General features: G+C 41.2%; 1 protein-coding gene across 2 annotated transcripts in view; it reads right to left on the bottom strand.

Moving 5' to 3' along the window:
• Positions 1-1,094: 1,094 nt before the first annotated feature.
• Positions 1,095-16,325, bottom strand: part of myo16 (myosin XVI) — a 427,463-nt gene continuing 412,232 nt past the window's right edge. For both annotated transcript variants that reach the window (XM_078221662.1, XM_078221663.1), the window contains exons 29-31: positions 14,110-15,297; positions 2,636-2,800; positions 1,095-1,799 (exon numbers count right to left, since the gene is read on the bottom strand). In XM_078221662.1, the coding sequence (XP_078077788.1) occupies positions 1,702-1,799; positions 2,636-2,800; positions 14,110-15,297 (1,451 nt within the window). In that variant the 3' untranslated portion in view covers positions 1,095-1,701. The remainder of the gene's footprint in view (positions 1,800-2,635; positions 2,801-14,109; positions 15,298-16,325) is intronic.

A 16,325-nucleotide genomic window follows, 5' to 3' on the forward strand; every position in this document is an offset into this window, starting at 1 on the left:
AATAATATTACACTGGAAATTACAAAAGCAATGTGTTACTAAAATAAGCAAGGACTCAAAATCAGTTTATTTGACTGCATAAATCACATCACCCGAATGAAATGCAGTCTTCCTGAAAGATAGATCCAATCTGAAATGAAAAAGCACCAAAACAACATGCAAAAGAGGCAAGTATGCCCCAACATGTTACCATCAAACACAATTAGATTGTAAACAAAATTTATGACACAACATAAATATTTTCAAACATTTGTAAAGTACACATTACATTTCACTCATGTATTTTTTGCACTGGAAGGTTTGAGGGTAGGAAGGGAAAAAGCAATTAGATAATTTTTGGGTGTAGTGTTCTCCTTTCTGTTGTTCCATATCATCAGATGTTTAGGGATCTCAACTACGACCAGCTTTGCTTATTCATCTTTTCAATTACCAGTCAGAGAATTAATGCATTTCAGTATTTACTATAATTACCATAATTCTACAATGTGAGTTCAGATCTCAAATATCTGTACAGTAAAAGCCATATGAGCAATGAAATCTATCTTGGTGAAGCTCAGAGAAGAAAAGGACATTAAATAGTGAAAAATTCCATTTTGTTGCTTTTGTTTTTCTCATCTCCTGATCACTCCATGAAATAAACCAAAACTCAACTCAGATTCCAGCATTGTTCCTGATTCAGCAGCTCAGAAGGAAAGAGGAGAACTATAACGCTTCCTGAAGTCATCCAGCTCAGTATTTCATCAACAGCAAGGCAGTATTGAACAATTGGCAAGGCCTAAAACCATTCGTACCTTAGATTGCAAAGGTCTGGATCAATGGCAAGCCAGAACAGAGAGGATCAAGGACTATCCTAAATTCATCCTCAGGGCCCATGGACGTAATTGAGGTGAATTGCGGATACCAAATGTTTGTCTCACATTTTTACTGACTCTGAGACACATGATAATGTACGTGGAGGAAGGTGAACAGGAGGGGTCAAGGGCTGATTCACAGAAGTAAACAGTTGTATTGTGCAACCAGGAACATTAAATTGTACAAAGTTTTTGGGGCCTTTGATCTTTTTAAGGACTTCTCAGGATGTTTAGGCATGGAAATATTACTTGGAGCTTCTGGAGTACAAGAAATTTCAGAGTCCAGCTCGAAAGGGGACCATAGCTCACCTTAATATTTCAAGTGGCCCAATAAATTTATCAGTGGTCCAAACCCACATGCAGATGAACTGTTAAATTGGTTATTTTTGCATCCATCTTGTATCTATTATATGGGTGTTGAATATAGGCCCCAGTATATGGAATTTTGGGGATGTTCCAGCATGTTGGACCTCCAATGAGAAACACCTCACCATGGAATGGCCTCAGCATATTCCTCAAAATCACTACCATTCCATTTTACAATTTTGTTTTATTTGGACTCCACTTTATTTTGGCTGCGTAGACATAATTGGGAAACTACGATTGTCCTCAGTATGATGTTATATCAAAAAGGAAAGAAATAACAGCATGGGATATTCGCATAAGATTATTCAACAAGTCCATCTGAAATTTGTTTATCTGGGATTTAAGCAAAGGAGTTAATGATCTCTTAATACCTCTGCTAATATCGAAGATGAAATTCTCAGAAAACTTCTTGGCACAGTCTTGTTCAATCAGAGCACAGAAAATCAGGCAAAGAAATAAGCAGCATGAATCCATAGTGTTGGCCTCAGTTTCCGATTCTCCAGTCCATGTTTCTGTCAAGTGAGACTCCATGCTGGGAATTCAATCGTAATTCCTGAAAATTTACTCCACGGAGTGAGGGATCTGAGACAAATGCCATTGTACATTAGTATCTCATCGTGTAAGTTCTAAGCCCACATGTTTTACTTTACCTTCGTCTCGCTTTAAAGATGCGATATAAGAGTAAAAAATCACATCAGTACATTTTTCCAGGTCATTTTTACGTGGAACTGGAATGAGCTTGTAAGCAGATGGCAGACTTTACTTCCCCCGTGAAAATTTAAGCACCCTTAGTATCATGCACATTTTGTACATCACTCATGTCTGTTGAAAGCAAAATAATTATAGGCCAACTCATGTATCAAATCCAGTGCAGCATCCAACATTTTTGATGGAAATTTTCAAATGAATAGCATCAAGCTGTGGATGCCAACAAAGTAGACAAAACCCATGTCCTTCTATTAACGTGAATACTGTAAAAAGAGTTTCTGTTATACACTTAATTAAGGTATTTTAAAAGACCAAGACAAAGGGAACACAACAGACTTCAGCTTTAGTAATTCAAATTTTCATTCTCAAAACTTTGCAAACTTTGAAAAAAATCAGGTTTCGTGATCATAAATACACAAATAGCATGTGCCAGAGTCTTACAGCACAGTACTGATTGTTCTGCTACTTCCCATTCCAAACATCCAGGAAATCATGAGAGTCGTGAATTCCCACTCAAGTGTACTTTTAAGTGACACGTGTATTGCTGCTCGCAGGCCCTCTAGGATTTTACAACTTTTAGAGTACTTGTGGAGATCATCGGATCTCGAGGAGAGGCAGAATATGTTTTTTTTCTGGACAATGTTTTCATTTCCAAATATTCACTGCATGCACAGCTGTAAAATCTCACTGATAAGTGAAATACAAATTACCATTCAAAAGTTGATTCCCATTCTCCACTGCTGGAGCTGCAGTTACCACAGGAGACAAGCTGGTCAAAGGATTATTAGCATTTCTATCCTGCGTCTCTGATATACTCCCTATTCCACAGTTCTCTTCTCTGTTAGACAGACTCAGGCTCCCTTCATTATTTGTGCCTAATAAACGACAAATAAAGACAAAAATAGTAAAATTAAAGAAACTGACAGCATATTTTCCATAAATGTTTCAATCTTACAAACACTACAATTCTGAAAAATCAGAAAATGCAACATTGTCAACCTAACCTATTTGCATATTATACAGGTGGTGTCGTATCATTGGAGAACAGATATGCCTCTGAGTAGAAAGGAGCCTTACAGCAATATTGCAGAACAGCTCTGAAGAATTTATTCAAAGATAATTGACTCATTTTATGTCAATCCGGGAATGAAGAAAATAATTTAAGAAACCCTATTAATCATAGAAACATGGTAGCTTATTTTAAGAAACTTTTCATAATTGAGCAACATGATTGATCCCCTCCACCTTTCACAAAAGAGCCTAATCTGTTAGTTATTTGCAGTTTTTCTTTTAGCAACAGGAAGTGCTTCAGGTTTCAGTTTAGGAAGAAGGGTTGGAATTTGAGAAGGATGCCATGTTGAAAATTCCAACTTGAGGAATGAGGAGAATATTGCCTAAAAATGAGCCAAGTCCATTATTTCTCATACTCCATGTATCATGGGCAACTCTGTTATTGTAGTTAATGATAAATGGCTGGATTGTCTTGCTTTTCAGCCAAGGCAGAGGTAAGCTCTGTCTCTCACCTTTTAAAAGGATGAAAGTAGTAAAAGAGACATAAGAAATAGGAGCCGAAGTAGGCCATATGGCCCTCAAGCCTGCTCAGTTATTCAGTAAGATCATGGTTGATTCGTCTCAGCTCCACTTTCTTGCCTATTCTCCATACCCTTGACTCCCCATCTTATTTTGAAACTATGACCCCTAATTCTAGGTTTCCCCATGAGGGGTAACATGTACTCAATGTCTGCCCTGTCAAGTTCCCTCAGAATCTTAAATATTTAATTAAGAATCTCCCATGAGTATAAGTCCAACCCACTCAACCTTTCCTGATAAAACAATGCCTTCACCCCAGAATCAACCTGGTGAACTTTGAACTGCCTCCAACACAAGTATTTCCCTCCTTAAATAAGGTTAGCCAAACTGTAAACAGTGCATTAAATGTGCTTTCAACAACATCCTGTACAGCTCCAGCAAGACTTCCCTACTTTTGAACTTCATTCCCTCTGGTAATTAAAGCTAAAATTCCATTTGCCTTCCTAATTACTTTATGTACCTCTAAGTGACAATTTTGCAATTCATGTACAGATCCCTTTATAGAATCATAGAATCCCTACAGTATAGAAGGAGGCCATTCAGCCCATCGAGTCTGCACCGACCACAATCCCAAGGCCCTATTCTTATAACCCCACATATTTACCCTGACACTAGGGTCAATTTAGCATGGCCAATCCACCTAACCTGCACATTTTTGGACTGTGGGAGGAAACAGGAACACCCAGAGCAAACCCACACAGACACGGGGAGAATGTGCAAACTCCACACAGATAGTGACTTGAGGCCGGTACCCTGATGCCGTGAGGCAACAGTGCTAACCACTGTGTCACTGTACTGCACATACTGCAGCATTTTAAATAATATTTTGAAATATAGATGTTTATTTCTATATTTTGGCCTTACCTTACCGAAAGACTGTTGATGTTGGATTCTGTGTGTTTAGTTTTCCATGGGAAACAGATTAGCCATCCAGGTTTAAAGGAGATATATTGTGTGTAAAGTTAGGCTCAAAGAAGATCTAGGTGTTTATTTGTTTTGTTTCTTTGCTGAGTATCCGAAGATCTTGAAATAAACACTAATTTTTATGTTGTATTTAGACAACTGGCTGAGTTGTTGAACTGAGTGAACTTCACCTCACCTTGCACAATCCCCACCTAGCATGATGGGGCGGCACAGTGGTTAGCATTGCTGCCTCACCACCAGGGACCCGGGTTCGATTCCCGGCTTGGGTCACTGTCTATGTGGAGTTTGCACTTTCTCCCCGTGTCTGCATGGGTTTCCTCCGAGTGCTGCTGTTTCCTCCCACAGTCCAAAGATGTACGGGTTAGGAGGATTGGCCATGCTGAATTGCCCCTTAGTGTCAGGGGGACTAGCTGGAGTAAATGTGTGGGGTTATGGGGATAGGGCCTGGGTGGGATTGTGGTTTAGTGCAGACTTGATGGGCCAAATGGCCTCCTTCTGCATGGTAGGATTCTATGAGGAAAATTTACATCCTATTTGGTGTCAGCTCATAGTTCCCTGGACTAAAACCAGTTCTATCTTTAAGAAAATGCAATTAGTTGCAGTTATGAAACCCAGGGGCAGATTGAAATAAACTGTTAAACTGCTCGGTCAACAGACTTCAGGTGACTATCAAATAGACATTCCCTTAAACAGCAATGTATAAATGCTTAAGCAGATCCAATGTGTACTTCAAATATATATTGAGTTCTGGCAGAACTCAATATATATTTGGGCGGCACGGTAGCACAGTGATTAGCACTGCTGCTTCACAGTGCCAGGGTCCCGGGTTCGATTCCCGGCTCGGGTCACTGTCTGTGTGGAGTTTGCACATTCTCCTCGTGTCTGCGTGGGTTTCCTCCGGGTGCTCCGGTTTCCTCCCACAGTCCAAAGATGTGCGGGTTAGGTTGATTGGCCAGGTTAAAAATTGCCCCTTAGAGTCCTGAGATGTGTAGGTTAGAGGGATTAGTGGGTAAAATATGTGGGGGTAGGGCCTGGGTGGGATTGTGGTCGGTGCAGACTCAATGGGCCGAATGGCCTCCTTCTGCACTGTAGGGTTTCTATGATTTCTATGATTCTATGAACTTTTCAGGCAGTGAGACTGCAGTGTGTGACATGAACTTCATCAACATGTTTCTTTTGAAGCGTTAATAAGCCTAGCACGTCATGTACATGTGCTGTCAGTCCAACAACCTGCTTCCTTACGCTACAGCTGACCTCAATGCCAAATAATATGGATTGTGTGTTCATTGTGCATTAAGACTGTAAGTAACTATATTACTGACCCAGGGAGCAGTCGTTTGATCCATTACTCGCAGCCTGTAGGAACTCATCCACAAATGTACAACATTGTAGTCATTTAATTAGGGATTTGTTATTTTTATTAGAGTTAGCAGCAATGAGGTTACCAAAATAAATATCCCCCACATTTTAGATGTAACATCTGTGCAGTTATGTTTTATATAATTCTTAAAATCATTTAACTAGTTATGCAATTGGTTCTTAAGGAAAATGCAATCATTCTTTATTCCTTTCCATATTATGTTATCTATTAAATTTCAGCCGGGTAGTGTAGTGCCTAACTGCTTCTACTTTCTCAGGAGACTAAGGAAATTTGGCATGTCTGCTACAGCTCTCACCAACTTCTACAGATGCACCATAGAAAGCATTCTTTTTGGTTGTATCACAGCTTGGTATGGCTCATGCTCTGTCCAAGACCGCAAGAAACTACAAGGGGTCATAAATGAAGCCCAATCCATCATGCAAAGCAGCTTCCCATCCATTGACACTGCCTACATTTCCCACTGCCTCTGAAAAACAGCCAGCATAATCAAGGACCCCACACACCCCAGACATACTCTCTTCCACCTTCTTTCATTGTATGAGATCACGTACCAACCGACTCAAAGAACAACTTCTTCCCTGCTGCCATCAGACTTTTGAATGGACCTACCTTGCATTAAGTTGATCTTTCTCTACACCCTCGCTATGACTGTAACACTAATTTCTGCACTCTCTTGTTTCCTTCTCTATGAACGGTATGCTTTGTCTGTATAGCGCGCAAGAAACAATACTTTTCACTGTATGCCAATACATGTGACAATAATAAATCAAAACAAATCAGAAAGTTCTGTAGGAAAGCCGAAGATCATCTATGTCTCAAGTAATGCAGAAATATTCCATTAACCATAGAAATCATAGAATCATAGAAACCCTACAGTGCAGAAGGAGGCCATTCGGCCCATCGAGTCTGCACCGACCACAATCCCACCCAGGCCCTATCCCCACATATTTACCCGCTAATCCCTCTAACTTACGCATTGCTAAACCGGAACACATTGCTAATTTTAGAAAGATAGCATCTACCAATCAAAATGGCAGTACTTTGGATACGATATCTGTGTTATATTTTGATAATGCGAATAATTTGGGACATAAGGAAAAGGCCCATATTAAAACTGGGGATGCTAATAAATGTGTCTAATAAATTAAGTAAGTGAAAAGGCATTGTACAGACTGACAGACATATTTATAGGAAATAAGAGCAGGGATTGTGACACAAGGCCAACAATATGTTTTTATATAGTGTCTGTAACATGGTAAACTGACCAATGGCTCTTCACAAAAATGTAATCAGAGTCGTATATGTGAAGTATTCTTTGGAATAATGAGGCCTCCTGCACACTAAAGTGAGCAATGAACTTTTGTTTTTGCTGGCCACATTTCACACACCAAGAAGAACTTTGAAAAATTACATATGAATTTATGAATTAGGAGCAGGAGCAGGCCATTGGGCACCACAAGCTGCTCTGCCATTTAATAAGGTCACGGCTGATCTGTTTGTGATTCAAATCCCACATTCTCTGATAACCTTTGACTTCCTTGCCTAATAAGAATCTATCTACCTCTTCCTTAAAAATATTCAATGACCCCACTTTCTGAGGCAGAGAGTTCCAAAATTGGACAACCTTCTGACAGTATAACTGAACCCCGCCCTGGGACCTTGCAGTTGCCCCCTGTGCTGACCCTGTGGATTTTCCCACTCTACCCACTTCTAGCTGCCACCGCAGAAAGGCAATGTTTCCGAGAAACCATTGCTTAAACTTCAACATGGGCAACCTGAGTTGTGCAAAGTCCACACTAAGGCCCACCCTCTCCACCAAGCACCAGACCCATTGGAGACCAACAGCACCATAATAACAGAGGTCCACAAACAACCTCCACACCGTTCCCCCACCTGACAAACTGCCAGGACTCAATCCCTGGCCCTCGAGAATGACATAGCTAGTGCCCCCACATCCTCTCCAGTACTCCCTCTCCATTTGATTCCCTGTAGGGTGGTGGCGAACCAGTGCGCTCACCTCCGATATCCCCTTTGGAAGGGAGGTTGTCAGGGTCACGGTTTAACAGAGCTGTTGCAAATCATGCTGGTGCAATGCCACGCCAGCACATTTTAAATATTCGGTGAGGGGGAGAGCGATGGCAGGATGGTTCATTAATGATCTTATAATTTATTAAAATGAGGTTTCCGACCTTCCCGGGCAGGAACCTCATTGTGCCATGGGCAGAGGGCATGGAAAATCGGGAAAAGAGATCTCGCTGGCGAGAATCTAATTTCCTGACAAGGTTTTGGTTCCGCGTCACTGTTTATGCTGATGACGAACACACGCTTAAAATTCTGTCCAGTATTTGAGATGTGGTTTCATCAATGCCCTGCATAACTGCAGCTTAACATCCTTACTTTTTACATTTAATTGCTCTCTCATTAGCTTTCGTAATTACATGCTATATCTGCAAACTAACTTCCTGTGACTCTTGTACAAGAACACCTAGATCACTCTGCACCTTAGAATTCGGCAGCTGTTCTCCATTTAAGCAGTATTTTGTTTTTATTCTTCCTGCCAAAGTGAGCAACTTCACATGTTCCCACATTGTATCCATCTGCCAGATTTCTGATCACTCATTCAACCTATCGAAATCCAACTTCCTTATGTACTCTTCATAGCATACTTTCCTAACCATCTTTATGTCATCTCCAAATTTAGCTACTATGCCCTCACTTCCCTCATCAAAGTCATTAACATGAGGACCCAGCTCAGACTGTTGCTGGACTCCACTGGTCACATCCTGCCAATCAGAAAAAAGACTCATATAGGCATACGCTCTGATTTCTGTCAGTGAGCCAATCTTTTATCCATGTTGATATGTTACCCCCTACACTATTAGCTCTTATTTTGCATAGTATCCTTTGATGTGGCACTTTTCAGTTGTCTTCTGGAAATTCAAGTATCGTATGCCTACAGGCTTCACTTTATCCATAGTGCATGTCACTCCTCCAAAGAACTCCAATAAATTTATCAAACATGATTTCCCTTTCACAAAACCACGCTGACTCTTCTTGATTATCTTGTGTTTTTCTCTGTGCACATCTATAACCTCCTTAAATGATCAATTTTAACAACCTTCCTCATGACAGATATTAAACTAAGAATCATAGAAACCATACAGTGCAGAAAGAGGCCATTCGGCCCATTGAGTCTGCACCGACCACAATCCCACCCAGGCCCTACCCCCATATCCCTACATATTTTACTCACTAATCCCTCTAACCTACGCATCCCAGGACACTAAGGGGCAATTTTAGCATGGCCAATCAACCTAACCCGCACATCTTTGGACTGTGGGAGGAAACCGGAACACCCGGAGGAAACCCACGCAGACACGAGGAGAATGTGCAAACTCCACACAGACAGTGACCCAAACCGGGAATCGAACCCAGGTCCCTGGAGCTGTGAAGCAGCAGTGCTAACCACTGTGCTACCGTGCCGCCCTAAATAGCGTATCGTTTCATTTTCTGCCTCCTTCCTTTCTTGAATTGTACTTGCTACTTTCCAGTCTGATGGAATCTTTCAAGAATCTAGCGAGTTTTTCAAAATTAACACAAATACACCTACTACTCCATTAGCTACCTATTTTAAGATCCTAGGATGAAGTCACTCAGGACTTGGAGGCTTGTCAGCCCACAGTTCCATCAATTTGCTCAGTACTACTTCACTAGTGATTGTAAAAACTGTGGGCAGAATCTTCCACTCAGTGCAAACAGTACTGGCTGATGTGAGAAAAGTGACGTGCAGCTCTCCAGCTGGGCTGACTCTCCAGATATGCGGCACTCTGTGCACAAAAAATCTGGAGGTGTGGTCCATGCCGTCACGTTGGCAAGGTGGAGCCAGGGGCAAGGGCATGCCCCTCTCCCCCTTACCTGTTTGCACCTGGAAGGTTCCCCTCAACTGCTTCAGATTTTTAAAAAGCAGTTGTAAACCTCACTGACATGACGACGTGTTGGCTGGGAGGAATTCTAAATGTGGTGGAGGGGGGAAATGGGGGGCTGATATGGCAGAGAAGTCCACTAATCATTTTAAATTTATCAAATGTTTTGAAATGTTACATCATCAGCGAGGGTTGGGAAAATCAGAAAATGAGATCTTGCTGGTGTGAATCTCGTTTTCTGATTCTCATGAGATTTTGCGTCTGCATCGCTGTTTGTACTCGCAGTGGGTACAAATTCACACCCTGCTACTCCTAAGGTGCATCTCACACACACAATTCATGAACAGCAATTGCACATTCTCTTGATTTTCTAGCTGGTCATGGTGTGCAGTGGGACAATGGCGCACTTTGAAAACTGTAGTTCCACAGGAGAATAGTAAAAACTACAACTTCTATAATCCTTTCTCCCCCCTCACAGCAAGCCGAAAATTCCCACTACCTGAGGCCTAAGTGGCTCTCACCTCAGCCAATACAATGGACAAGCTTAGAAATAAAATTGTCCACCTCGTTATGACATCACTTAACCAATTCTCAGGTTGAATTTGCAACTTTGCTTTCAGAACTGTGTAATGCTTTTTGTCAGATAAGAAATGTTCGTTTTATTTACGCATAGTGCCCTGAATGAGGAAGAAAAATGGTTGCCAAAACCAGCATGAAAAAATGATTGGAAAGATGTGATTAATGTGGTGGCTCCAGATGGTTAGATTTGAAAATAAGCAATTGAATAAAACTATTTAATTGCTCCAACACAGAGTCTCGCTTGAGAATGCAAATAGGAGAAAAAGGCTGGAAAGAATGTAGTGCTGTGAATTGGGATTGCTAACCACGATACTGCATTGTGCAATTTGTCCTCGTGACTCCAGAGTACCAAATCAAAATAAGATAAAAGCCGTTCTGTTATTACAAAGGATGAGTTGGATCAAAATTCTAAGTGGACAAAGTGATGGCAGATTAAATTCAAAGCCAACAAATGTAAAATATTTATTAAGTTTATTTATTAAGTTTTACAGTGCCACAAGTTGCTTACATTATCACTGCAGTGAAGTTACTGTGAAAATCCCCTAGTCACCACACTCTGGCACCTGTTTGGGTACACTGAGGGAGAATTTAGCATTGCCAATGCACCTAACCAACGTGTTAGGTGCATTGGGAGGAAACCGGAGCATCCAGAGGAAAACCATGCAGATATGGAGACAACGTGCAGACTCCGCACAGACAGTGATCCAAGCCGGGAATCGAAACCATGTCCCTGGCACTGTGACACAGCAGTGTCAACCACTGTGCCACCGTGCCACCCTAAAATAAGCAACATAATTATTCCTTGAATGATCTTAAAATCGATGCGGCTAAGAAAGTCCGAGAAGACTCAGAAGAATGCACCTGCATCTCACCAGGCCAACATAACTAACATTGCAAGGCAAGCTTAAAGAAGTAGGAATGTCATGAGGATTGGGACTCACATTACCTGGAACCTGCAGTTAGCAAAGTGCTGCAGCGAATATCGCTTGGAGAACAATGACCCTTTTAAGGATTATCCTTTGCAAGCTAGGCATGTGGAGGTGCCAAATGAAATGGAAGAGTAGGTTGCACAGGGAGAAAAAATGAACCATTTGTTTTGACAGTATTCTCTTGGAGCACCTACCTGAAATGATATTAGTGACAGGAACACTTTTCAGGCACTCCAGCTATATAAGCCGGAGCTTCATAAATTTGAATGGAGCCTTGTACGTGGTTAGCATGTAGGCTCAATGAACTAGATTTAGTGGTGTTGTACATTCAGTAGGCTTCAAGGTTTTGTATCAGATAAATAGGTCACTGGCAGAATATTCCAGTGTTTTGGATGCTTTGAGTCATTAAAAAGGTCAGTCTATTCTTTCAGCACCAGTCATTATCAGCCCTGTGAAGAACAAGCCAGTAGTATAGCACAGTGATCTTCAGAGCCAGGTTGGATTTGGATATCACCTTAGAGAGGAATTAAAGATGCTAGCCATTTAAAGCAAAGTGGTTGTGCATGGGGATAAAGATGTTGGCAGCCTTTACAAGGACTGCTAACAGTTTTCATGCATATATTTGACTTTGAAAAGGTTGTTCAGGTAACAATTTATGCTCATTTATTCTGTTGAAACGATCAGCAGAGAAATTGGCCATGCAGAAATTCAATGCACGCAGATTTCTTGATCTTAACCTGCTTTCCACAATGGTGCCATATAACAGGCAATTTGGGATGGACAATAGATGGTACTTAGCCAATGACACTCTCATCCAATAAATAAATATATAAATGCAAGTTCTTTCTTTCATTAAGCAGCTCATAGCTCAACTAAAGTGAAGATATTTAAATTGGTCTTTGTGCAACTATAAGGCACAGAAGTAAATGATCTTTTATGTTTAGCACTTAAAATTCTATTATACTTTCCAATCATTCCCTCTAATTTCCAAAGCTATTGATGAAATTTGTTTTAAAAAAGGATTCTCTTAATACCCTTCAACCTCTCAAGGAGAGATGTCTTCTGGAATTCTTAAACCCCTGAGGACTCAACTTACCATTAAGCTAGACTTGTCGGCTCTGATATTTTTGCTGGACATAAAAGATCATTTACTCTTGTATCGTATACTTTGCACAAAGACCAATTTAAATATATTCACTTTAGTTGAGCAACAAACTGTTTAATGAAAGAAATAATTTGCATTTATATATTTTCTTATTTATTTGTTGGTCCCACAGTTATCAATGGTGTTTCCCAATGAACAACCCCTTGCTGCTGGAAAACCCATGGCGGAGGTGCACAGTTGGCAGGACTGTAAGATCCCGCTGGAATAAATAGCAGCAAGATTTCGGCATTAGTATCTGTGGCAATGAATGGATTTATGACTTGCCATCATGAGAAGAGGAGGGATGGAATGATGTTGTGGATAATTATTGTCATCAACCAACTGTTATTTGCTGCTCTGAAAATAGCCATACATCCACCACCATAATGGTGTGCTGACATGTGCTGACAGCTTGATCCAAGAGGCAAACAGGATTTTGGGTAGTGATCATAGCTGATGAAACTGGTAACTGCCTTTTGCACCAGGCTTTTGAAGGCAATCGTTGATAGTTTCGGAGCTGCTCTCGTTCTGCCAGTGAAATCTAATGTGGCAAGAACACTGTTTACATGATAAACAGAGAATGATGGCAAAATTACTGTAACAGAGTGTGATTAGATTCAAAGAAATTCCCAGCCAATCACTTTATGAGGTTAGCACAAATGTTGTTTTTCATACGCACTAGATGCAAGGAGACTTATTACTTGTGTTTGAAGGAAAAATATGGAACGCTAATAGTTATAGCTATTGTATGGTTACTAAACATCTAAGTAAACTAAAAGTGTTCTTTTTCCCATATGTGCTTCCCCCAGTAAACATTTAAAGCTTTTTTCCTGTTTATTTTGTTTGTCGCACTTTTAGAAAATGCATTTATTAATCAAACCCAAACTTCCTGCAAATATAATTTGAAGAATCATTCTCTACATGGAACGAAGCAGGAAAGTGGCTTGACATTATTTTTCCAGCAATGAGCAGCATCAGTGAAGGACGACTGGTCCTTTATCACATTTCTGTTTGTGGGATACAGCTGTCTGCAATCTGATTTGTTTGCACAACAGTGATTCACTTTAAAACTAACCAATCAGAGAAGACAACTTTGAGATATCTTAAAGATGGGATAGAGTATTTTATGGTATTAAAATTCATTTTATGAATACAAGTATTTCCTTTAAATGGTATTTATTTATTAGGTGGGGATATTTATTTGATGCTTGTCCATGTAAATCAATGAAATGCCTGGAGCCTATTAAAAAGAACTTGCATTTATGTCACACTTTTCATAACCTCAGGATGTCTCAAAGTGCTTTCCAGTCATAGTTGTAACATAGGAAAATGTAGCAATCATCTGCAGTCAATGTGGTCCCATAAAACAGCAATGAGATGCACAACTAGAAAATCTGTTTTACTTTTCTGAGGGTTAAATGTTGGTGAGGACACCAGAAAGAACTCCCGGCTCTTCTTTAAATAGAGCTTTGGGATCCTTTACATCTACCTGAAACTGAAGATGTTTCGTCTGATAGGTGATGCCCCTGACAGTGCAGCACTTACCACTGTGTGAAATGCTGCATTAGATGCTTATGTCACTTGAGTGGAGCTTGAACCTATTACTTTCTGGCTCAGATACTAAACCAGGTCCAAGACCATTGCTCAGACAAACCTTGCTCCCTGTAACACAGTAGACTTCTCAGATTTATTATGCATAAGTTAAATTACTCACTTGCTTGCTCCCGTATCTTCCTTCCTGCTGCTGACTTTCGCAGAAGACTTCGGCCTGAGCTGAAAAGACTGTTCAGCTCATCAAGAGGACTGGTAACTGGCCTGGCAATAGTGGAAGAGTAAGGAAATAATAATGCATTCCCTGCTGAGGAGGAAACATTCTTCCCAGGTTCTGTCCTGCAGGTTTTTACTGGTGAGCAAGGCAATCTTGTAGAGTTTGTAGAAGTTCCTCCTTGTAAGGGATTAGGTTTCTGAGGTACTTTGGGAACATCTGTGCTCAAAACTACTTTTCCCGTATTGGCAAAACAAGAGGCAGAAGTGTCTGGTGGGAAAATAAAATGTGAAGCTTGCCTGTAGGGAGGGGTAGGAATTAAGGGAAGAGGAGGGGGTGTTGAGGGAGGAGACATCTTTCCTGATATACGGAACACACCCAGCCCAGGAGACGCTGGTGGCTCACTTTCTCCTATTTGATGGCTTGTGTATTGTTGAGAGGCAGGCGAAATGCCATCTGATTGCACAGAGTAATTCAAATTTGTTTCCAGAACTGGCAACCTTTTGACCTCAAGGGGAGTAAGGGGTGACTCGTCAGAAGCAGGGGAACACTGCACTGGTGTTGGAGGAAATACCAGCAGAGGGGGTCGATGCGGGAGGAGGTTTGGAAATGGTGGTGGAATGTCACATACTGCTTCCTGGCAGCCTGTCATGGTTGGGCTGCCTGTTCTGAAATCCTCAGGCAATGTCGGCGTTTTCCTTTCTGCACAAGGTGGAGGACAGGCTGCTGGCTTTGCAAAGATTGAAGCGCCTGAACTGCCTTCTAGCAAACAATATTTCATCTCTTCATAAACAGATTCTCCTTGATCAGGACTCTCCACCTCTGTCAGATAATTTCCACCTGCTCCTCCAGTCCCTCCCATTTCTATATAAACAGGTTCCACATCCTCTTCCTGTGACAGATGGAGACTTAACATGCTGTAGTGGGGCCCATCAGCAGATGCAGCTCGTTGAATAGTTCCAGTGCTGTGAGCTGTTTTAGTCTTTGTGCTTGTGAATTTAGATGCAGATGGTTTCCTTATGTAGATTTCTTCGTACGAACCTGTCAGTCGAGTGTTGGGGCTTCTTTTGGGCTTTGGCGGAGGAATCTTTTTCATTGTGCTGTAATCATCGCTGTGAGGCCTTGGCTTAGTCAGAACTGTGGATAAAAGAAAATAAGTCTATCAAAAAATAATAATTTCACTTCCTATGGATCTGCTTTACTTAAATGTTTGTAAGTGAAATAGGTGCCAAAGTAGTTTAATATTTATGGAGCTTTTAAAAAAGTTTGTATTGTATATTTGCCCCTTCTTTCAGCCTCTTTTTGGTTGAGTGCAGTTTCAAAGATTCTAGTGTCTTTAATACTGCATTTTGTTTGCCATTGGCGAGTTTTAGTCATCTCGTCATTCTATGTCAGTGGGTGGAAGTTGGGAGGAGGGGTAAGGTGTGGTGGCTGGACCAAAACACTACACCCAAACTTATTCCCATTTCCATCTGCGGTCCAATAATTTTCAGCAGGAACTAGGTGCAGGAACCCTGGTCAATATTCTCCCCCTGACTAGAGCTGTCAAACTTCCTTTTGATTTTCATGGAGTCACCAAAAAATAAAGATTAATCTCCAATGTTGCAAGCACTGCTGGTGAATGGGGGTTGATCTCTGCTGATCGAGCCTGAACCTTCTAGTATGATTGGTGTTTATTATTAGTTTCCAGATAATGAGCAGAATTGTCAGAGCTAAGAAATCTGGAGCCATTTAAAACTTGCAGGAGGGACCTGATTCTGGGATTCCACACCATTACAGGCACCCTCAATTTTTGCTGGTCTAGGCTAAGGTTACAGGAAAAAAGCCTGCACCCAGTATTCTCAACCAAGCCAACTCCATTGTTGGGTTGGAATCTCAAAGCCTCACAATTTTCATTGAGTCAGGCCAGCTTCTTCATGACTCATGGTTCCCCGATCCTCAGAGGAGTCATGGGACGGACTTTTCCCACCCTGCCTACCACGGGAATCATAGCGGGTGGGGGCAGACCCGTTCGTTGACCTTGAGTGGGAATTTAAGATCTTGGAACGTGGCCAGAAAATCTCACCCATGAACTATAGTTCCAGGCCCATTCAACCAATGTAAACTCTGTGGAGAGTGGCATCCGCCTGTTGCCCTGTTCTGAGATTCACCTTGTGAGCCTCTCT

Source organism: Mustelus asterias, chromosome 10, assembly GCF_964213995.1.
Source record: "Mustelus asterias chromosome 10, sMusAst1.hap1.1, whole genome shotgun sequence".
Classification (NCBI taxonomy): domain Eukaryota; kingdom Metazoa; phylum Chordata; class Chondrichthyes; order Carcharhiniformes; family Triakidae; genus Mustelus; species Mustelus asterias.